This window comes from Cyclopterus lumpus, chromosome 25 (assembly GCF_009769545.1).
Source record: "Cyclopterus lumpus isolate fCycLum1 chromosome 25, fCycLum1.pri, whole genome shotgun sequence".
Lineage (NCBI taxonomy): Eukaryota > Metazoa > Chordata > Actinopteri > Perciformes > Cyclopteridae > Cyclopterus > Cyclopterus lumpus.
This window is the reverse complement of record NC_046990.1, coordinates 5,405,940-5,424,762: the sequence shown is the minus strand read 5'-3', so window position 1 is coordinate 5,424,762 and position 18,823 is coordinate 5,405,940. Positions and strand designations below refer to the sequence as shown.

Below are 18,823 nucleotides of genomic sequence, written 5' to 3'. Positions count from 1 at the left end.
CATTTTTCTTCCCATGTCACCCCTGCTGAACTGGCATATTTAAGTGGTGGCTTCTACAATATAAAGGTAACAGTGAACATTCCCATAGATGATAAAATCTCCCTTTTTATGCTCCTTTAATGAGAGTAGTGGGAGTGATGAGCTTGGCATTGACGGGTCGTGCTCTCTTTCAGCATGTGCATCCTTACAGTAAGTGCGGTGGCTCAATGCAGCCTGACATTCAGGTAATGGCTGTTTTTCAGTAGCTTTTAATCGGTTTTGCCTCTAAACTTCATTTTGTTCTTTAGTGCTCTTCTGTTTAACAAGAACAACATGGGCTGAAACACCTCAGCAGCCATTTAAAATGCTCTGCGTGTGACTTTACAAAGGAACACGACCCGCTCGAGCCTCTCGTTCCACCTTTACAGGAAACCGTCTGGCTGTGAGGCTGCTCCTTCTTGGATGTCATTAACTGATATTCCCTCTCTGGACAGTGAAGGAAGAGGGCCTGGAAGTCCCAGGATGCCACCCACCCGCACACATGGCATCCACATGGCACCATCCCTCCAAACCCTTTCTGTTTCCATGGTAACTATCGCAGCCATGAAGAGAGGAGGATGTGGGAGGAAGAGGTGGGTGGGAGGAAGATGGAGTGGGGAGGTTAAAGAAAGACATTTACTAGATTGCGATATGTGAACAACTAACGGCTTGTCGAGGCAAAACCGTAATGAAAACCTTCTCAATGCAGCATTGTGTGTGTGTGGGGGTGTTTCCTTATGTTCAGTCCTCCTAAGAATATGGCTCATAATTCCCTAAATACAATGACAACTGCTCTTTTCTTCTGTTCAGTGGTTGATGGGGGGAAAACAAAGTAAGATAAATGTACTACAGGAATATGAAGTCACAATAGACTGGTGCAGTAGGCCCACAAGCCCATTTATTAGGATTCTTCGCTACCGGCCTCCTGTTTCTGCTGAGTTTCAACTCAAACATAATCTTCAAACATGATGCATTCTTCCAATAATCAGTGATCTGCAAGAATAAACAGCTTATCATAATTTGTAAGAGCTTACCTGTATTTTTAAATCCCCACATTTCTTTCTGCATAGGATACAATTAGGAGTTCTAGTGGATTTGACCAATCACTGCAGCTTTCTGCTACCCAGGTTCCAGGTCTCTGAATCAGTGCACATATCTCGGATTTTCTTTACTCAAAAGGGGTCTAGTGATTCCTTGTTTAAAAAAAACAAAAAACGAGCCAATCAAAGCGGTGTGGGTGGGATTAGGAATTGGACGTTACACCTTGCTGCGCCAGAGCCAGAAAAGTCAGAGAGAAATAAGAAGCATGGATGAGATCAACACAGCTGATCAGGCTGTTGTAAATCGACTTGCAGAAATAAATCACACAGTTGTATTCATATAGCTCCAAATAATAACGCAAGTTATCTCCGGGAACTTTTTCGACAGAGCACGTCCAGGCCGTACTCTTTATGATATTTACAGAGACCCAACCAACGATTACCACCGTGAGCCCTCGGCGACAGCGGCAAGGACCAACTCCCTTTCAGCGGGCAGAAACCTGGAGGAGAGCCAGGCTCTGGGTGGGCGGCCATCTGCCTCACACAACACCTCAAACAACATTAGTCTCCAATCAATACGGCAAACGTGAAGTTACTTGTTCCTGACATTCACGACCACTCTATGGGTCTCCAGGCAAAGGGATCTCTACGCAGAGAAGGGTGTTATGGGTAACCCCCTAATGGGTTAGCCCGCTTCATATAAATACTTTTAACGTTACCAAAACCTAATAATAATGGGGTTTGTTAAAAGCACCAAACAACATCGCAGGTAGGGGTGGGCGTTATGGCAACACCATCACAAAGCCCTACGCCATTACAAATCACCACACCAAACTACTTTGTCATATTTGAAACGTTAAAGTTTCTTCCTTTTCGAGGTCCACATGAAGAACATTCACAGGCAGACGTGAGATCCAGCACAAAGCACTCATTTGAAAAGGGAAAAATGTTGCTCCTGTTATGTCCTTCTTCCATAACAGTGAGGAACACCAGTAGTTCAAACTACATTAGGGCTGGTGTGGTGACTGCGTACCAAATCCATCAGAGCACACACGACCACAAACAAGGCCATTCTTTTAAGGTGACTCAAAATGAAACATGACTTCCACTTCGGGGCAAACTGCGCAGAAAACAATGAGCTTTGAGAATTATTTATATTCTCCGGGTGGCTCAGCTAAAAAATGTTTTACCCGTCTCCCCTCTGCTTGATGTGTGGGGAGCCCAAACGGTGGTGATTGATCTAAAATGGCTGCTTATAGTAGAGATAAGTAGTGTGTGCACTTGGGGAAATATGTATATAGCAGAAACATTGTGCATGTATTCAGGATCCAACATCATCATAACCCACAGCTTTAATTGAGGGAAGCAATAATATTATCATAAAGACTAAATTCACTGCCAAATAATTTCAGATGCTCCTCCAACTTCCTGGCCATCGACTGCTGACAAAATTGCCCACGAACAATATTAACCAATGCTTTTTTTCTCTTCTTCTTTTTTTCACTCCTTATAGATACCTCCTGTCTGTGGACCATATATGGTTTTAATCATACCAATCATCAGACACAGCCCATGATTGGTCTAATACAACGCTCTCATGTAGTGAAGTCACTCCCCCATTGGTAGCTGGTAGTCACGGTGTACATTGCTCGTCTTAAGTGTTGCGTAATGACCCCGATGAAGGCCGCAGGACGAGCGCGTCAGCCTAACAGTAAATAAGTTCTTAATGCCACGACTTGTGATGTTCAAGACTTCCTTCTCTTCTTCATACACTTTAAAAGAGGCTGAAGTGAGGCCAGAACCCCCCCCCTCCACCCCCCAAACTCTATCAGACACATCAAAAGGACATGATGAAAGAAGTAGCGAGGACCTTGAGGAGAGGCAGGAGACGACCAAGGTTACAGTGAGTGGCATCACTCCGGCCTGTTAGATGCGGACGGCCCCCTTTCACTCAACCACTTTGTGTAAATGTACTGACACTAACAGGCAAAATGAAAGGATGAGAGAGACAGAAAGTGGAGAGGTTTAAGTGAACGAGTGCTGCAGAGCTGCAGTGAATCTGACTAATCATTCTCTTTGTGAAATCTCTTCACATGACCTGATAGAAATGCAACTTTAATACACCTTCAGATTAGCTGGAATTGGCCTCATTTCATAGAAATAAACCCCACCTCCTGCCGCCACCCTCCCCCCCCTACACACACACACACACACACACACACACACACACACACACACACACACACACACACACACACACACACACACACACACACACACACACACACACACACACACACACACACACACACACACACACACACACACACACACACACACACACACACACACACACACACACACACACACACACACACACACACACACACCGAGCCCCAACCTTTCCTTTTCTCTATTCACTAGTCCCACAAGGCTTATAAAACTTTGGCTCTAAGCTGTGCAATCGCTCAAATCCAAACTCTTTTGGATTTACCAGATATGCATGCTTTCCCAACCTTCTCAGTCTGATAGTTCAGTCTTTCAGGCTGGAGGAGCCCGGCTCTCTCAAAATATGTGTTCAACCCGCAGCTTTCATCCCCGTTCTGTGGCCTCGTTGTAATTAATCCATCCTCCTCCTATACAAAGTGAAGGAAACTCCTTAGGGAAGGTTGCTAGGTTGTTATTAGTGTCGTTTTGTTCTGTGGTTGGGGGGGGGGGGGTCCACTAAGTGAGCCTGAGCAGGTTTTGCTGGCTCCAGGGCCAACCCCCTTCACTCTAACCAGCAGGTGGCCATCAGACAGGTGAACTTGACTTGGGTCTCCGTGACATGTGGCATTTAGTCACTGACAGCCTAAACTGTAGACACGGTGCACTGCTGAGCTGAAGGCTTCAGCGATATACGCCTCTCGACCGCTACGCACCAATATTCCATCGAGGAGATTTTTAAAACATCCCAGATGCAAAAAGGCCTGGCATGAAACCCACAAGAACAGCACAGATGTACTTCATTACCTGACCAACCTCCACGGAAATGAAACTCATCGACTGGCAAATTGAACTCAACAACTGAATAAAAAGATGTCTCTTTATCTCCTGAACAAAAAGGTCTCATTGTTAAAGGTTGGACATTCTTAAAACTGGATTGGCCCACATAATGGAATATTTTCTGTAGGATAATTGCCCGTGTATATTAAGCAATTTACATAATAGTTCAATTGTGTTTCATTGGTTAATCTCTCATTTAAAGACATTAATGTGTCCTGGAGTTTCCCTGACTATTTACTAAGTTGTCAGGTCGGTGCTATTATCAAAACCTCCTGAGCCCACTGGTTCCCAACGAAGAACCAATCAGGCCCACACAAAATGGCTCATAAATATTACGGGTTTTTTTTATTTTTAAATGTGCAGTCCTTTCCCAAAAACAGCTGGTCGCTGTAGTTTTTTGCAATAACTACTCAGGAGGATACAGTGCATATGCTGGGGACTATTTCCAGCCGCGGATGAATCCACATTTGGTGCTTTAGTGAGTCTCTGTGGCGGCAGAACGGTGTGTGTGGGATCAGGACAAAAATAAACTAGGGTTATGGTTATGGTAACAATGGAACATGTCATCCAGTGTAACCGTGTGGCTCACCGATGTGTTATTAACAACAACAACAACGGTGCTCTATGGCTCAAAGGAACAAGAGATGTCAAGGCTGTGATACAGATACACACACACACACACACACACACACAATACATTCACTGTACATACACATGCACTGCTCTACATAATAGATTTGTTAGCGCTTGCCGATCCGGGTGTGAGACCCCCAGCTCATTGTTGGAATACTCATTGTTAGAATACTCATGTTGGAATACTCTCACGTGTTGATACATTGTCTTGCTGTTGTTAAGGAGAACACATTTCCAACACTAGTAGAGGAGAGGATAAAACACAGAAGAGAAAAGCCGGGAAAGGATCTGCAGTTAATTGGGCTTATTTCAGCCGATACGATCCATTAAAACATGCTTTCATCTTTAAGATCTTGAACTTTCATTCAAAGCTGCACTTTGTCTCCTCTTCACAAGGCCCTGAATATAGTGTACAATTATGGCCAATAGCTCTCTCAGAGCTTCATCAAAGTCTTATGTACCGGAGCCCAAAAAGTCCATTTCACAAGGGTCATCATGAGCTCACATCTGTGGTCCGTGCAGCTAATGCAGGCGGTGAGGAACGCCGTGTCGGCACTGTGAGTGTTTTTCTCTTCTTCGGACGCACACCAGAGAAAGAAAATAGGTCCAAATCAAAAAGCTCATTTCCATTGGTTTTGCAAAAGGTGCTGTGACGTGTGTAGAAATTGGATCCTGCCACGTTTCAAATCTTTGATGGCAAAAAATTTTAAAATGCAAAAGCACAAGTTGTTCCTCTGTCCAATTCCTCTTTCTCATTCTGATACGAATATCACCACGACAGACTCTCTCAGACTACTTGATTTAGTCTTTACTATACTGTAACCATGGTAACTACTACTAAGTGTAGACAAAAGTGCAGCTTTGAACATGGAACCTTGAGTGATAAATAAATAAATCTGGAATTCTACAGAATGGTTTCAGGTTGAAACCTGAAATAAAGGCTGGACCGTGTTTGGTCAATGTATAACATTGTGACGGGGAGAGTCAGCATCTAAAGTCTTATTATCCTTTTTCAGTTTCATGGCAACACACAGTGGAAAGGCTGTAGTTTGCATTTCTTTGTACTTTACTTTACACGAGGAGCTGCAGCATTAATTCATGGACAGGCCTGAAGCTACACCGTCTTCGATCCACACTGTTGGCCCTTTTTAAAAGGGCAACGTCCAACCAGATGCGTAACTTCCTCCCTCACACTGGCCCAGTGTGACTTTGTTAATAAGGCTGGCTCCCGCTTCGTCTGCTTACTTTCCGTACCTGCTGAATATTATGAATATTCTGACTAAATGACTAATAACTTAATTCAGGGTTTACAAAAGGAAACCTATGTCCCACCCATCGGACACTCTAAATAATACAAAATATAGGACCCGTGTGACCCTAGGCGGGTGAGCCACACTGAATGTGCCACCACTCACCAGAGACCAACACCACAGCCAGAGTAGGAACTGCTGGGAAACAGCGTGTGCTTGTAACTTTACTTAACCGTGGTGGAGATGTGTTCCCCCTTTTATACTTTCTTTATCTGGGCTTTGAAGTATTTAGGAATTGATTTAAGAAGAGCTGAATTTCAACTCATATAGCACACAGGGAAGATATCTGTACAAAACGGAGGATTATGAGGCAGAATGAGCTAATGTGTGATCTGAGGGATGGGGAATGGTTTAAAAACACTTTCAAATAACAAGACATCCAGTTTATAATGGAGGCTTGAGACAAATGTACTCAGTATTAGTTAATTTTTATATTTTTTAAATTTTTTAGTTAGTTTTATTTGGCTCCTTCTGAGCTCCGCCGGATGGGCTTGCTAGAATACATGGGAGGTGGTTAGGTTGGAGGGGTCCTGCGTCGCCAAGTGTGGGTCAGTAGTAGCTCCGTCTTTCAATCAGGGGGTTGGTGGTTCAATCCCCGCCCTACTCGATGTGTCCTTGAGCAAGACACTTAACCCTGAATTGTTACCTGTGTCTATAGTGTATGAATGTAACATGATTGTAAGTCGCTTTGGATAAAATCGTCAGCTAAATGACATGTAATAATAATAATGTAATGTTGGGGGACTAAACGCAATATATGTCCAATATATCAAAATATGACTTTGCAGTGATGAAGTATGCACATGGCCCGTCTGCTGAGAAGGACTTGAAGTTTGGCTTTCATTAGGAATGTGACCATGTCCATCTCCAGTGTTGTTGTTGATGCAAGTCCACATGATTTTGCTGAATACGTGAAGCTGTTTGCGTCCACCGTATGTGGCCGTTGCCTTGACGGAGATGAGGGGGTCAGTCATGCCCTCCGAGACCCCGACAGTCCCAGAGTCAGGCTGCTCCGTCTCCGGGGACGCTCCAGTCCGGACATTCAAATCATTCACATCCGGCCAATCCGACCAGACTCCAAACAGAGTGGATTTTCAAAATAAAAGCCCACAGTCCCTAACAGGCGCTCATAGGGACCCTGTCATGTGTGGGATTTTGATAAGTCGCAAAAAAGTAAAACCAACTTTAAAACGATTCTTCTGTACTTTTTTGGGGTTGATACTAATTCTGCATACAGCTGCCATTCAGAAAACATTCAGATGTCAAAACATGTTGCTTGTATTGAATGCTTGTTTTTATTTTGTTACTTGTTCAGTCTTTTCAGGTAATTCACTCCAGCTGTAATATAATAACAGTTTTTAATTTCAGCTTCTAGGTTTTTCAGCAGGGCAATTTGGACTTTTTTTTCAGCTGCCATCATTCATTTGTATTTTCAGCAGGGAATGCATTTGGTTGTAACTACATATACATCTATATTATTATATTATATTTTCATTTACATTGTTAATATAATCTTTAGAACTTCACATTGGTTCTCTTGCAGCATTATAAAATCAAACTTAGTCAATTGACTTTCTCTAGCCAGACTGATCTATGTTGTAATGTAAATGATTATACAATAAGCAAAGATAAATTGTGCAGCCACATACAATAAATCCATTCGATGCAGTGTAGGAGCTGTCGTACTCTTCTATAGGTGAGGCATCAGTGGAGTCTGTGAACTATGACACAGGAGGACTCTCTTATTGGGCTCTGTCCCAGGAGTAGATCTGATTAGTACGTGGCAGTACCAGTGATACTTTGTTGTGTTTAGTGTGTTATCTGAGGCAGCTCACCATGGCAGAGTTTGAACTTTGGGATAAGGTTCTAATGACGTCATAAAGGGAGTGGAGGTGTAGCCTGAACTTACTTCAGTAGCCTTGCTTCTCGGTTTGATTGTTATCTAAAACTGGCTCATCCCAAAACCCTTTTGAAGTGCTCCAGAAAATCGTCATGCAGTGCGAACAGTACAAGATGTCCTCCAACAGAGTTCTGTTTTGGTCCACTACTCCAAACCATTCTTGTGAGTTTACAATCTAACTGGCTGTCCATACTGTAAATGTACAGCATTGGTCTATTCTGTCGACACGACAACGATGACATGTCTGTCCATCATTGGGGGGGAGGGAACCCTCCTCGAACATTTAGTAATTTTTCCACATTAAAATGGTTCGTTCGTGGATTTTTAATCTTCAAAGCTCGAGGGTCTAAGTGCAGACGGTGGTGTATGCTGTACAGATGGTAAAGCCCCTCGAGTCAAATTGTATGAATTTGTGAAATTGGGCAAAATAAATAACATTGACTTGTCTTTCACTCATGATGCCAGAACAGAAGTGCAGTGTTTATTGCGGGACCTATTATCACTCCTTCTCTATTTGAAAGCATAAATCCACAGCTCCGCAGCAGTTGAAAACTATTAAATAAGACATCTGGCTGAATTACACTTGTGACAAGTAATTGGCAGAATTGTGACGGATGCATTTTGGAGAATACTTGATGGAAGTGCTCCAATAAATGTCACAATCAAATCCACTTGGTGGTGCTAGAGAACATGTGTGCGCAGCAGTGGGAACCTGGAGCAGGGACTGCTTGTTGTACCCTTGGTTTTCGTGCGTGTGTGTGTGCGCGCGTGTGTGTATGTGTGTGTGTGTGTGTGTACCTGTGTTCGTAGAATCTCTCCTTTGGTTAGCTGCATGTCTCCAGTGAGTTCTTTAACAGCGATGCCCAGTGGCTGCAATCGCTTACTGAAGTAATTAGTCATCTCAGCTGCCAAGGCCTTCATAGGAGCCACATATATGATCTACAGGGAGAAGGACACACAGATAAATACTGGAGGACACAGAACAAATAGGGTTGGGTGATGGAGGTGGGTGGGATACAGGAGAGCAGGACTGGAAGGACACCGTGGTGATAAATGAGTAAACAGAGGCGGGATCATTTGTTCCCTGCCGACCAGCACAAATCACAATTTAGTGACAAATATGATGCCAGCTACTTGGACGGGTAACGTTTAATAGTGATGTATGAAAAGTGGCTATCGTCACGAGCTGGAACTGTGCAGCGCTCTGTGTGTGTGTATGTGTGTGTGTGTGTGTGTGTGTGTGTGTGTGTGTGTGTGTGTGTGAGCCTTCATGAAAGAGAACAAAGCCTTTTGAATGTCTGAATTATTTATCCGAGTTGTGTGTTAGGGTTTTGACACGATGGCTTTATGAAGACGTACTAATATTTTTAGACTAACCTGCTAATAGCTGACTTTTTGAGCATATTTCTAAGATTACATTTACCAATTCTTGCTGCATTTAATTTTGTCCACTTTCATCTGTTATTGTTCAGGATTAAGTATTCCAGATAAACTTGTGAAAAACAACTTCCAGTGAAACCTGTCTGTAATAATTGGATGAAGAACAGACAAACATGAAGTGAAACCAAAGGAAGGAAGCAGGGTAGTCGTGAAGGTAGGGAAGGTGAAATGGAGATACTGGAGGTCAGGATATTATGGCCTTTAACGTCCTTTCATGTTGAGTACATTTTCTCCTTCCACATTACAGCTGCACAGTGCACACTTTCAAATCAGTTCAGCGTTGACTTTGACAACTTCTCTCCATCCACACCCACACAATCGTGACCAGGAGGAACTTGAGTTTCAAACTCCTTATAAACATGAGGAGCTTTACTTCACTTTGAGGGTTGCTAATTTAGGGAATATACGTAACATTTAAATTGATCAGACGCTTCATGATTAAATAGCATCCAACACAACTTTCCTTTGATGGTTTTCTGTGCTTTAGTCAAACATCTGCAGAGAGAGGGGTGGAGGTGTGGACGTACTGTGGAAGGATCCCAGCATGGACAACAACTTCATATACAGCTCAAACTGCACAATGTCGTTCAAATAGACACAAAACAACAGCTTTCCTTCAGAACTCAGTGCTGACTGGCATGTCGTCATACCATTTACTGACACTATGGATGAGTACCGAAAACCAGTCTTGAAACGGTACAAGGTCCTGATTGGCCAGAAGCGCGACACCGATAAGCTTGATTGTTTGCTGTTCTCAGCTTGCCTTAAGATAAAACTAACTTGTTCTCTCCCTACAGGTGACCATTGTGTCTACTGATGATGATTCATCCCATAGCGTCGCATGACTACGTCACCACATGAGCCTCCATCTGGGAGAAAAGGCTGGTCGTTTTCCAACGGTTAGGATCTCTAACACAATAAATCCCTCGCTCTCATCAGTTAACGGGATGCCACGATCACTTTAAAAGAGAAAAATGAAGGGCACGTTCAGGATTGGTGTGACTCGTATCAATCAAGGAGTATTGTTAGGTATTGATGGCAATAAGCAGCACCTAAAGCCATAACATCCTAATGAAACCCATCACCTTTTCTCAGTGTGCACTCCACAGCTCCCTCACTGTTCACAACGTACAATATGTTAGACAGCTGGTGGAACTGGAGCAAAGAGTCAAATGGAAGTGTGTGGGTGATCTGTCCTGGACGAGGACAGAGAGCAGCTCTTCCTGGGCTGGTTAACATCTCTATGATGCTGTTCTCTGACTCCGCACATCCGATGTCTTAGAAGTACCTCATGTGTAGGTACACCAGAGATCTCTCACGCACACACACAGTGGCACCCGGTCGCTTAGTTCAGATCATTTTGTACAGAAGCTACTGGGACAGATCACCACCGAGGATAAATGACAAACAGGCTGCACCAAATGAGCAGAACACGAAGCCTCATGGCGGAAACGTAATCAAGTAAATCCAGCTCTCCTTGACTTTAAACTATCAGAAAGCTCCCATCTGAACGCTGCCTGGAATCCCAGCATCCAAAGCTCCCCAGATCAGATCGGAATCTCCGCATGGGGTGTGTGAGTCCCAGCAAGGAGCATGCTTAATCTCCATGAGGCATGTTGAGAGGCTCGGGGGTGGAGTAACTCTGGAAATATTAAGCACTTATTGGAGACATTCTTAGACATTACACAGAAAATGTTCTGACAGCAAGACAGAGACGTTACAGTAAGTCAGGGTAAAAAGGAGCATGTGGAATCAAACCGCATCATATCCACCTGAGCGGCAATAGGCATCCCCGTATTCTGGACCCCGACATTGTAATGTTTGGATGTGTGTCAGCGTCAGACCTTGAATTCATCCTTCTTGATGACGCCCCCTGGCTGCAGGTGCTGGTGGATCTCGTGAAGGACCGTCAGCATGGCGATGTTGGTCTTGCCGGCGCCAGTTGGGGCGCAGATGAGAAGGTTTTCGTTGGTGTTGTAGGCCGTCTCATAGACCAGGGACTGGATCCGGTTCAGACTCTTCATCCCCTTGAACACCAGCTGGGCGATCTGGGCAAACAAAGTGGAAGCAAACAAAGGATGACGACGAGTTACGGCATCGTTGCAACACACTCATCGAACAAAGACCTGCAATAAACATCATGTCACGGCTGCAACTGTGACGGACGATTTACAGAGAACGAAAAGAGAAAAGAGAAAAACACATATTGTACATTTAAAAATACATTTTATTGGAGGAATCCAAAATTGTGGTCACGATTAATATTCAATTAACTGAGCAGCCCCTCTCGGGAAGTTCGGGGTAATGTCACCCTTTGGGGGCCCTCAACAGTTGCCCCCCCGCGGGCGACAGGAACACACTGCAGAGGCTTCGACCCCCTGGGTGCTGACAGGAAACGCAGCCAGGCGACCGGTTACAGATTGTGTTGGCGATGGTGCGTATAAGAGGACTGCACTGGGAGAGGAGCATCAGGAGGCGTGGAGGAGGAGAAAATGTGTGTGGCGGGATCAGCTGTCAGTCAAGCAGCCTTCTGTCTGCCTTCACTATGGCAACAGAGTGTGGCTGATGACCCTCAATCTCACACTGCCTCTGATAAGTAGAGGAATAGCCAGTGAAGGACAGTTGGAGCGACTGCCCCCCCCCCCCCCCCCCCCCACACACACACACACACACACACACACACACACACACAGGAGAGCGAATACATCCAGCTACTGCACAGGTGAATCATGGACACGGTCCAAAAACACCTCTTTCAAATATGATTAAATCCTCTTCTCGGCTTGGCCGGGGAATGCTGCAACTCCAGCTTGGAGGACAATAAAAGGCTCTTTCCTTCAGGTTTCCACGCTCTGAATCAGAATTTATGGATTTAAACAGATAAATAAATTATATAGATAAAATACAAGTGCTGTTGCCTGATCAGAGGACAGTGCTGACTGCAGCTCACAGCATGTCGGTGGAGGACCCACTCACAGCAATCAGAGAATTTGTAAAAAGGCATCAGGCTGCTGATTATACTGCAAGTGTCCCTGCAAGTCACGTTTTTTCCAAACTGATGTTTGCAGTGAAAGTGGAAAGCGCATCATAAAATCTGAAGATGGATTATTGTATTTGTGATTTCTATCGTCCTTATTTTCTCTCTTCTATAGCACACTGCGCACACGTAAAAAGAGCTGCGGATGCCACAAATGTGATCTCGTGTTTGTGTTTGCACGAGCACAGATGAGCGCAAACAGTCAGTTGCTCCATTTCAACACAACAAAGGGAGGGAGAGGATTGTGTGACGCATTTCAAAACCACTTCAGGTTTAACGGGAACAACAGGAGGCGCTGATTTGAAGAACCCCCAAAAAAGCTTCACTCGTATTTCTGAGATGTTGGCGAAATAAACTTTTAATCAATACATGCTTCCGTCAATGAGGAGGTATGGATGTGACTTTATCTCGTTAATGAATTTGTTGTTTGTCATCTGCGCGTCCAACGGAGCAGCTTCCGACTCAACCGGAGGACACTGACGAACACCGCAACACGTTCACGCTGTGTTCTGTACGCGTTGGCCTCTGAGGTGTAGTGGAGGCCTGTAGCAGCGTGTGGCAGTGGGACACACAAACACAAGTAGAAGTGGCTCTTCTGTCGTGCAGGGTGACGCTGTGACAGTTCGATACCTTCGAATCCTGAGGGGGTGAAACGCACTGCGCTGTGGAAAATTAGCGGGGAGGAAAGATTCCCATGCACTAGAGGTCACTGTAGTTCCAGGTGTGTTCTCCACCGCCGTATCTATTTTTGATGTCTTCTCCATCAGTGTGCCCTTTCTCCACCTCTCTCCCAGTAAAGCCGGTTGCAGATGCCTTAAGCTTATACAGCAGTATTATTTATTCAAGGATTCATTAGAAGTATGTCATCACTTTCCCCTCGTTTCGCTCCAACGTTCATAGAAAGAAATAATTAAAGAGTGCATGTCAGCCGAGGATATGCGTGGTGCTGTTCGGAAGCTGGCCCCACAGCCCAGTCGGGGAAAGAGGTTATTAATGCATCAAAGAGCAACTTTATTAGAGTCCACTTAAGCTGGAAGGAGTTCAGGGCGGCTGAGGTTGTAGCAAGGTGCTGTGAGGGGCCGGAGGGCTTCTGATGAGCAGCTTGGAACACCCACTAATGTATACAATGTGGAAGTTAGGCTGCTGATTACCATCAGTACCCTGCCGGTGATTCAGCTTCTTTCCTACAGAAAGACAAGTGGAACTCATGATGTGTGCATGGTCGACAAGGAGTTGGCTTCATGTGCATGTGGTGGGCATCTGATGTTCCTGCTTAGACAACAGCGCCACTGGCAAATGCAAAATGTCAAGAAGTTGATTAAAGCCATTGAAAGCTGCATTCACTCTACTGACCACCAGGGGGTGACTCCTCTGGTTGTAAAGAAGTCCATGCTTCATGTGTTAAAGCTGCATTCTCTCTCCCGACCACCAGGGTGCGACTCCTCTGGTTGTATAGAAGTCTATGCTTCATGTATTAAAGCTGCATTCACTCTACTGACCACCAGGGGGTGACTCCTCTGGTTGTATAGAAGTCTATGCTTCATGTGTTAAAGCTGCATTCTCTCTCCTGACCACCAGGGTGCGACTGCTCTGGTTGTATAGAAGTCTATGCTTCATGTGTTAAAGCTGCATTCTCTCTCCTGACCACCAGGGTGCGACTGCTCTGGTTGTATAGAAGTCTATGCTTCATGTTTTAAAGCTGCATTCTCTCTCCTGACCACCAGGGGGTGACTCCTCTGATTGTATAGAAATCTATAGAAAATGACTCTACTTCTCTCTTGATTTATTCCCTCAGTAAACATTGTAAATATGAGTTTATGGTCTCAATCTCTAGTTTCAAAACTTCTTCAATACAGCATGATGTTTCATTTAGTAAATAGACCATGAAGCAGAGTATGCTTTTGGGCGGGGCTACCTTGTGATTTACATGTCTCTACCACGCCGTTGACACATCTGGGAGTTGTCCATGTTTTGATCTTAGATCTTTTGGCCTTTCACAGAAAATATCTTGTTCAACAACATTTGGTTGCACTTCGCTCCATCTTCGTGTGTCAAGACGCCGACGGGCAAAAACCAAGAACACGAGGCTTCAACACCATAGTCTGTAAATCAATGGGCGACATCCTGGTGACATTGTCCACTTCTTATATAAAGCCCATCTATGATTCAGGCTTCCATAGAAATGAGTCCCACAGCTACGAGGTTACAAACAGAGGATTCACTACGTGTCCTCCTCCTAATCAAATCCTGTTGATTTACGACGTGCTGCTAAACTTGGACTTGTCCTCTTAACATTTCATGTAAGCTCAGAGAGGAAAAAGTTAGTCCAGAGTCCCGTTTTCTTTTTCTTCATTTTATGATTAATGCCATGTAATTAGTTATAGATGGCTCATTTACTCAACTGATGTATTTGGAGCTACAGCTGGCCAGAAATCAGCTGCTTGCAGTGGGAACACAGTCAAGCTCAACACTTTGAGACTGATAGGATTTTTCAAACTCCACATCCACTCCACCACTAACCTTACTTCTTCCGTAACTCCCAGGTACAGTGTGGATGTCACTGAAGCGCCACTCCTCATAATGACTGCAGGGCTTCTTCTACTCTCTCTGAACATGGATGGGATTCTAGTCTACCCAATTATTTCCCTTAAGGCCAAGTCCACTGAGCTCCTACTTATAAATATTCATTTCTGAATTATGGACCACTGAGCTCCACCGTATTTTGTGAGGCTTCCGCACACTCAGCCCTGTGACCAGAGAGGCACAACAATCACTTGAGCGGCTGGCCCTCATTTTGATTTATCGACTTTGTCTGTTTGTAACGAAAAGCCAGTGTCCCCACACTCCTTAAACATGCTAATTCATGTAAATGTATGCCTGCCCCGGTATTCACCTTGAGGTAAAGCATACATGTTGTAAATAGAAAGTTGCCATCATTTAATGATCTTTGGAAATCTTCAGTGCTTTTTTATTCTCTCCTTAAAACCTCTCTGGCTTCATTCTTATGGTAATGTATGCACACGCATCCTCCAATCGGAGATCCAGCTGCGCCTGCCAAAACGTGTCTCGAGGGCGTGATGTCAGTGTTGTGGGGAGGAAGTTACTGTGCTGCAATGGGCACGATGCAGGTGTTCACATATAGGTCCAACCCTGCTCAGCCCACATCTTGCTCATCAACAATTCCAGGGGATCTGGTGGTAGAACTGATAGGAGGAGCACCTCGGGTCACCCAAGCGCTGGACACTATGTGGTGCAGGGAAATGGGGCTCATTATTTTGACCAAGAAATCTAAAAATATAGTGAACTAAACTGTATGTATTTTTGAATTTAAAAAAAAGTTATTTTGTAAAACAAACAAAAAGCCAAATCCAGGTGAATATCACATTATGAAAATACTATTTGCAGCATATTCTCTTATAATGACTGGGAAGGACTTTGGCTAATCATCAGCACACTGCATGTCCTCCACTGTTTCTCACCATTTCCCTCTCACTAGTTAGTGAGGGCAGAGGAGGAGACAACCTTCTACACATGGGGACATACAACGAATGAAACTAAGTAAAAACAATAATGGATGAGCCTTCTGTATTTGTGTATATTGTGACAATTGCTTTCGGTTATTGTTTTTATTTTATGAAAGGAATCCAGTAGTATTAACACTGAAGAAACTGAGAAAGGAGCATAAAGTTAGAGCAAATCGCCCTCATCTGATGTACAGTTTTAATTTATTTAAAGACAACTACAATATCCAAGTTTTATTTTCGAAGCTCCATCATGGCGGAGATTCTTGAACAACGGGTTAATCTCACACAGCCTGAGCTCACTCCACACCCCTGTGTGGGTCTGGCTCCAAACATCGAGGAAAAAACGCTCCGGCTCGTGTGGATTTATTTAAACCGATCACAATCGTCTGTGCACTTACAGATTGAGAAAAGGGATGAGAATTATGTGTGACAATTATGTGTGACATGTGGCGTGGTCTATATTTGCTGAGTCAGACTATGAATGGAGGGGGCGGGGGGGGGGGGAGGCGCACAAAGAAGTCTGATGGGTCGATCAAACGAGCCGTCGGACAATCAGTCAAGCGGTCAAATTCTTTCCCAAACTGTCTGTTGTGAACACCCATCAGTTTACAGAGCCACTTCCTGCTTCTACTTCAACCTGGTTTTACTGTACCTGCAACAAGGGGTTATAAGCACTTTGGGTGCACTCACTTTCAGCTCAATCTCCAGATAAAGTGCTTTAGATAACGTGGGTAAACTAGTTTCAACCTGTTTGATCATCCGAGTTGCTCGCGTTTCTTTTCAGCAATGTTGCCATGTTCCCAGAGACCAAAGCAATTTGATGAGCACAATGTTTACAACGGTCATTAATCAAAGTTTGGAGGGTATTTCATGGCTTGATGTGATCGCAGACAGCAGAGAGAGAGAGGACAGTGAAGGAAACCAAGACCTCTGACCAGAAGCAAACTGGAGATGCTGTTTTTCATTGGTGGTGCCTAAACCCCAGACTCGCAGGGCGCCTCTAAAACACCAGCAAACATCTATTGCCTCTAAAATTGGTATTTGGACTGACCTTTACCAAACATCTTAAAAAGGTGCAGCATATGAGAATGGGATCATTTGATTTCCTCTCAACGCCTCTCGACATGGCGCCGCCTGCAGCTCGTGGCTATTAGTGTTGACAGTGCTAACAGCGCCAACGGAACCAACCACAGCAACAGCGCTGACAGAGCTAACGGTGATACATGAAGGGAACCAGAGGGCGGGAGCTACGCTTCCACGACACAACGCTGTCGGTCGGGACGCCGATATCAGCTGTAATATAGCTGTAACCGGCTGCCAAGAGCGACGCAGTGGGGCACGCTCACATGCACCAACATGTTCAATTCAATTCAGTTTATTTTGTATAGCCCAATATCACAAATTAAATATTAGCCTCAGACGGCTTTACAATCTGTACACATACGAGGTCCCAGGACCTCACATCGGATCAGGAAAAACTCCCCAAAAATAACCTTTCACAGAGAAAAAAGGGAAGAAGGCACTTAAAGCATGCACAGCCAGTACGGCTATGTCAGCAAAGCACAGCTCTGATAGCCACACACACACACACACACACACACACAGAGGGAGAGTGACGTCATTGTCGGCTCAGGGAGACATACATCGTATAGCCGCCATCATGCAGACTTCAATAATCAGCAATCACATCTGATCTAACATATCGACAATGACCACAATTGGCCTAAGGCGGTTGAAATGCGTTAAAACGTTTATTTATTTTGAGAAAGTGACAATAATCTGGTGATCATTGTGTTTTGTGCAGACTGTGTGAAAGGAGTTGACCTTGATGGTAAATCCTGAGGGTGTTGTTTGCGGTTCTCATGGGACAGAGAGTGAATTACGTTGACAGGAGATGAGAATACTTTATCGAGTAGCGATTCAAAGACAACACATCCAGAGCCAACAGGCTCATTGTTCTCTTTCCTCCAGATACAGCTCTCAAGTAAACGACTCCAGCAGCTTTGTGTCGTCTTACAATCAGATCTCTGAAGCCCGTCCCCAGAACCCACAACAACAAGAACCGGTTATGACAAACAACTTGCTGCTTTATTGCAAGTCAACCCACATCATTGCAGCTGAATGTTCCTGGCTGCCTTCAGCCGAAAGCATCCCCCCCCCCCCCCACCCCATTTATAGCGAGGCAGGAACCTTTAAGCAGTGGAGTTAAATAAAGTTTTTAATGAGAGCAGCTGTTGGGAGTCTGGGACAGAACCAATCTCTAAAACCCAGCTGGCTCCAAGCAGGACTTGCTACACAACAGTTTCTGGACTATGAAGATACTCGTGCCATGAGCGATCTGTGGCTGTATATGAAAAGATTGAGTGTTTCTGTAGAAACAGATACACACAGCAGACAGAGAGGGTATCTTTGTAGGCCGTCTATAAAGTGTAAAGCAGTACAAACTCTAGAGATAAGAAGATGCTCATCAGCCCATCTTGGGCCAACGCCGAGTAGGATGGAAGCTGACAGGCTCATTAACACAGCAGATACACAGCCTACGGCCATATGGGCAAACTGGGAGGACTGGGAGTATCCCACCAATTCACCAGCCACTTTAAAACACACTAATTGGGCCCACATAGATTGCACTAATGATTCAACAGCTAAACACCAGTGTTGTCCAAATCCATTGGCCTCCCAGTTTGTAGGTTTAATGGTGAATCAGATCAGTCGGTGTGAGCAGCCACCAGTTTCTGTGTGGTGGCTGCTGTTTTCTGTTATTGTGTGTTCACTGTACGAGTCACTATATCAGCTCCTAAACTAATTAAATTCCTCTGTGAATGGGTAATGGGAAGCTAAGAGATATAATTGTTGTCATTTTGATGCCATCCTTT

At 44.5% G+C, this 18,823-nt stretch overlaps 1 protein-coding gene across 5 annotated transcripts in view; it reads right to left on the bottom strand.

The window, feature by feature from the left end:
- The window catches only part of ascc3 (activating signal cointegrator 1 complex subunit 3), a 131,813-nt gene that overhangs the window by 72,367 nt on the left and 40,623 nt on the right, over nt 1-18,823 (bottom strand). For all 5 annotated transcript variants that reach the window (XM_034528533.1, XM_034528538.1, XM_034528536.1 and 2 more), the window contains exons 9-10: nt 11,231-11,434; nt 8,745-8,885 (exon numbers count right to left, since the gene is read on the bottom strand). In XM_034528533.1, the coding sequence (XP_034384424.1) occupies nt 8,745-8,885; nt 11,231-11,434 (345 nt within the window). The remainder of the gene's footprint in view (nt 1-8,744; nt 8,886-11,230; nt 11,435-18,823) is intronic.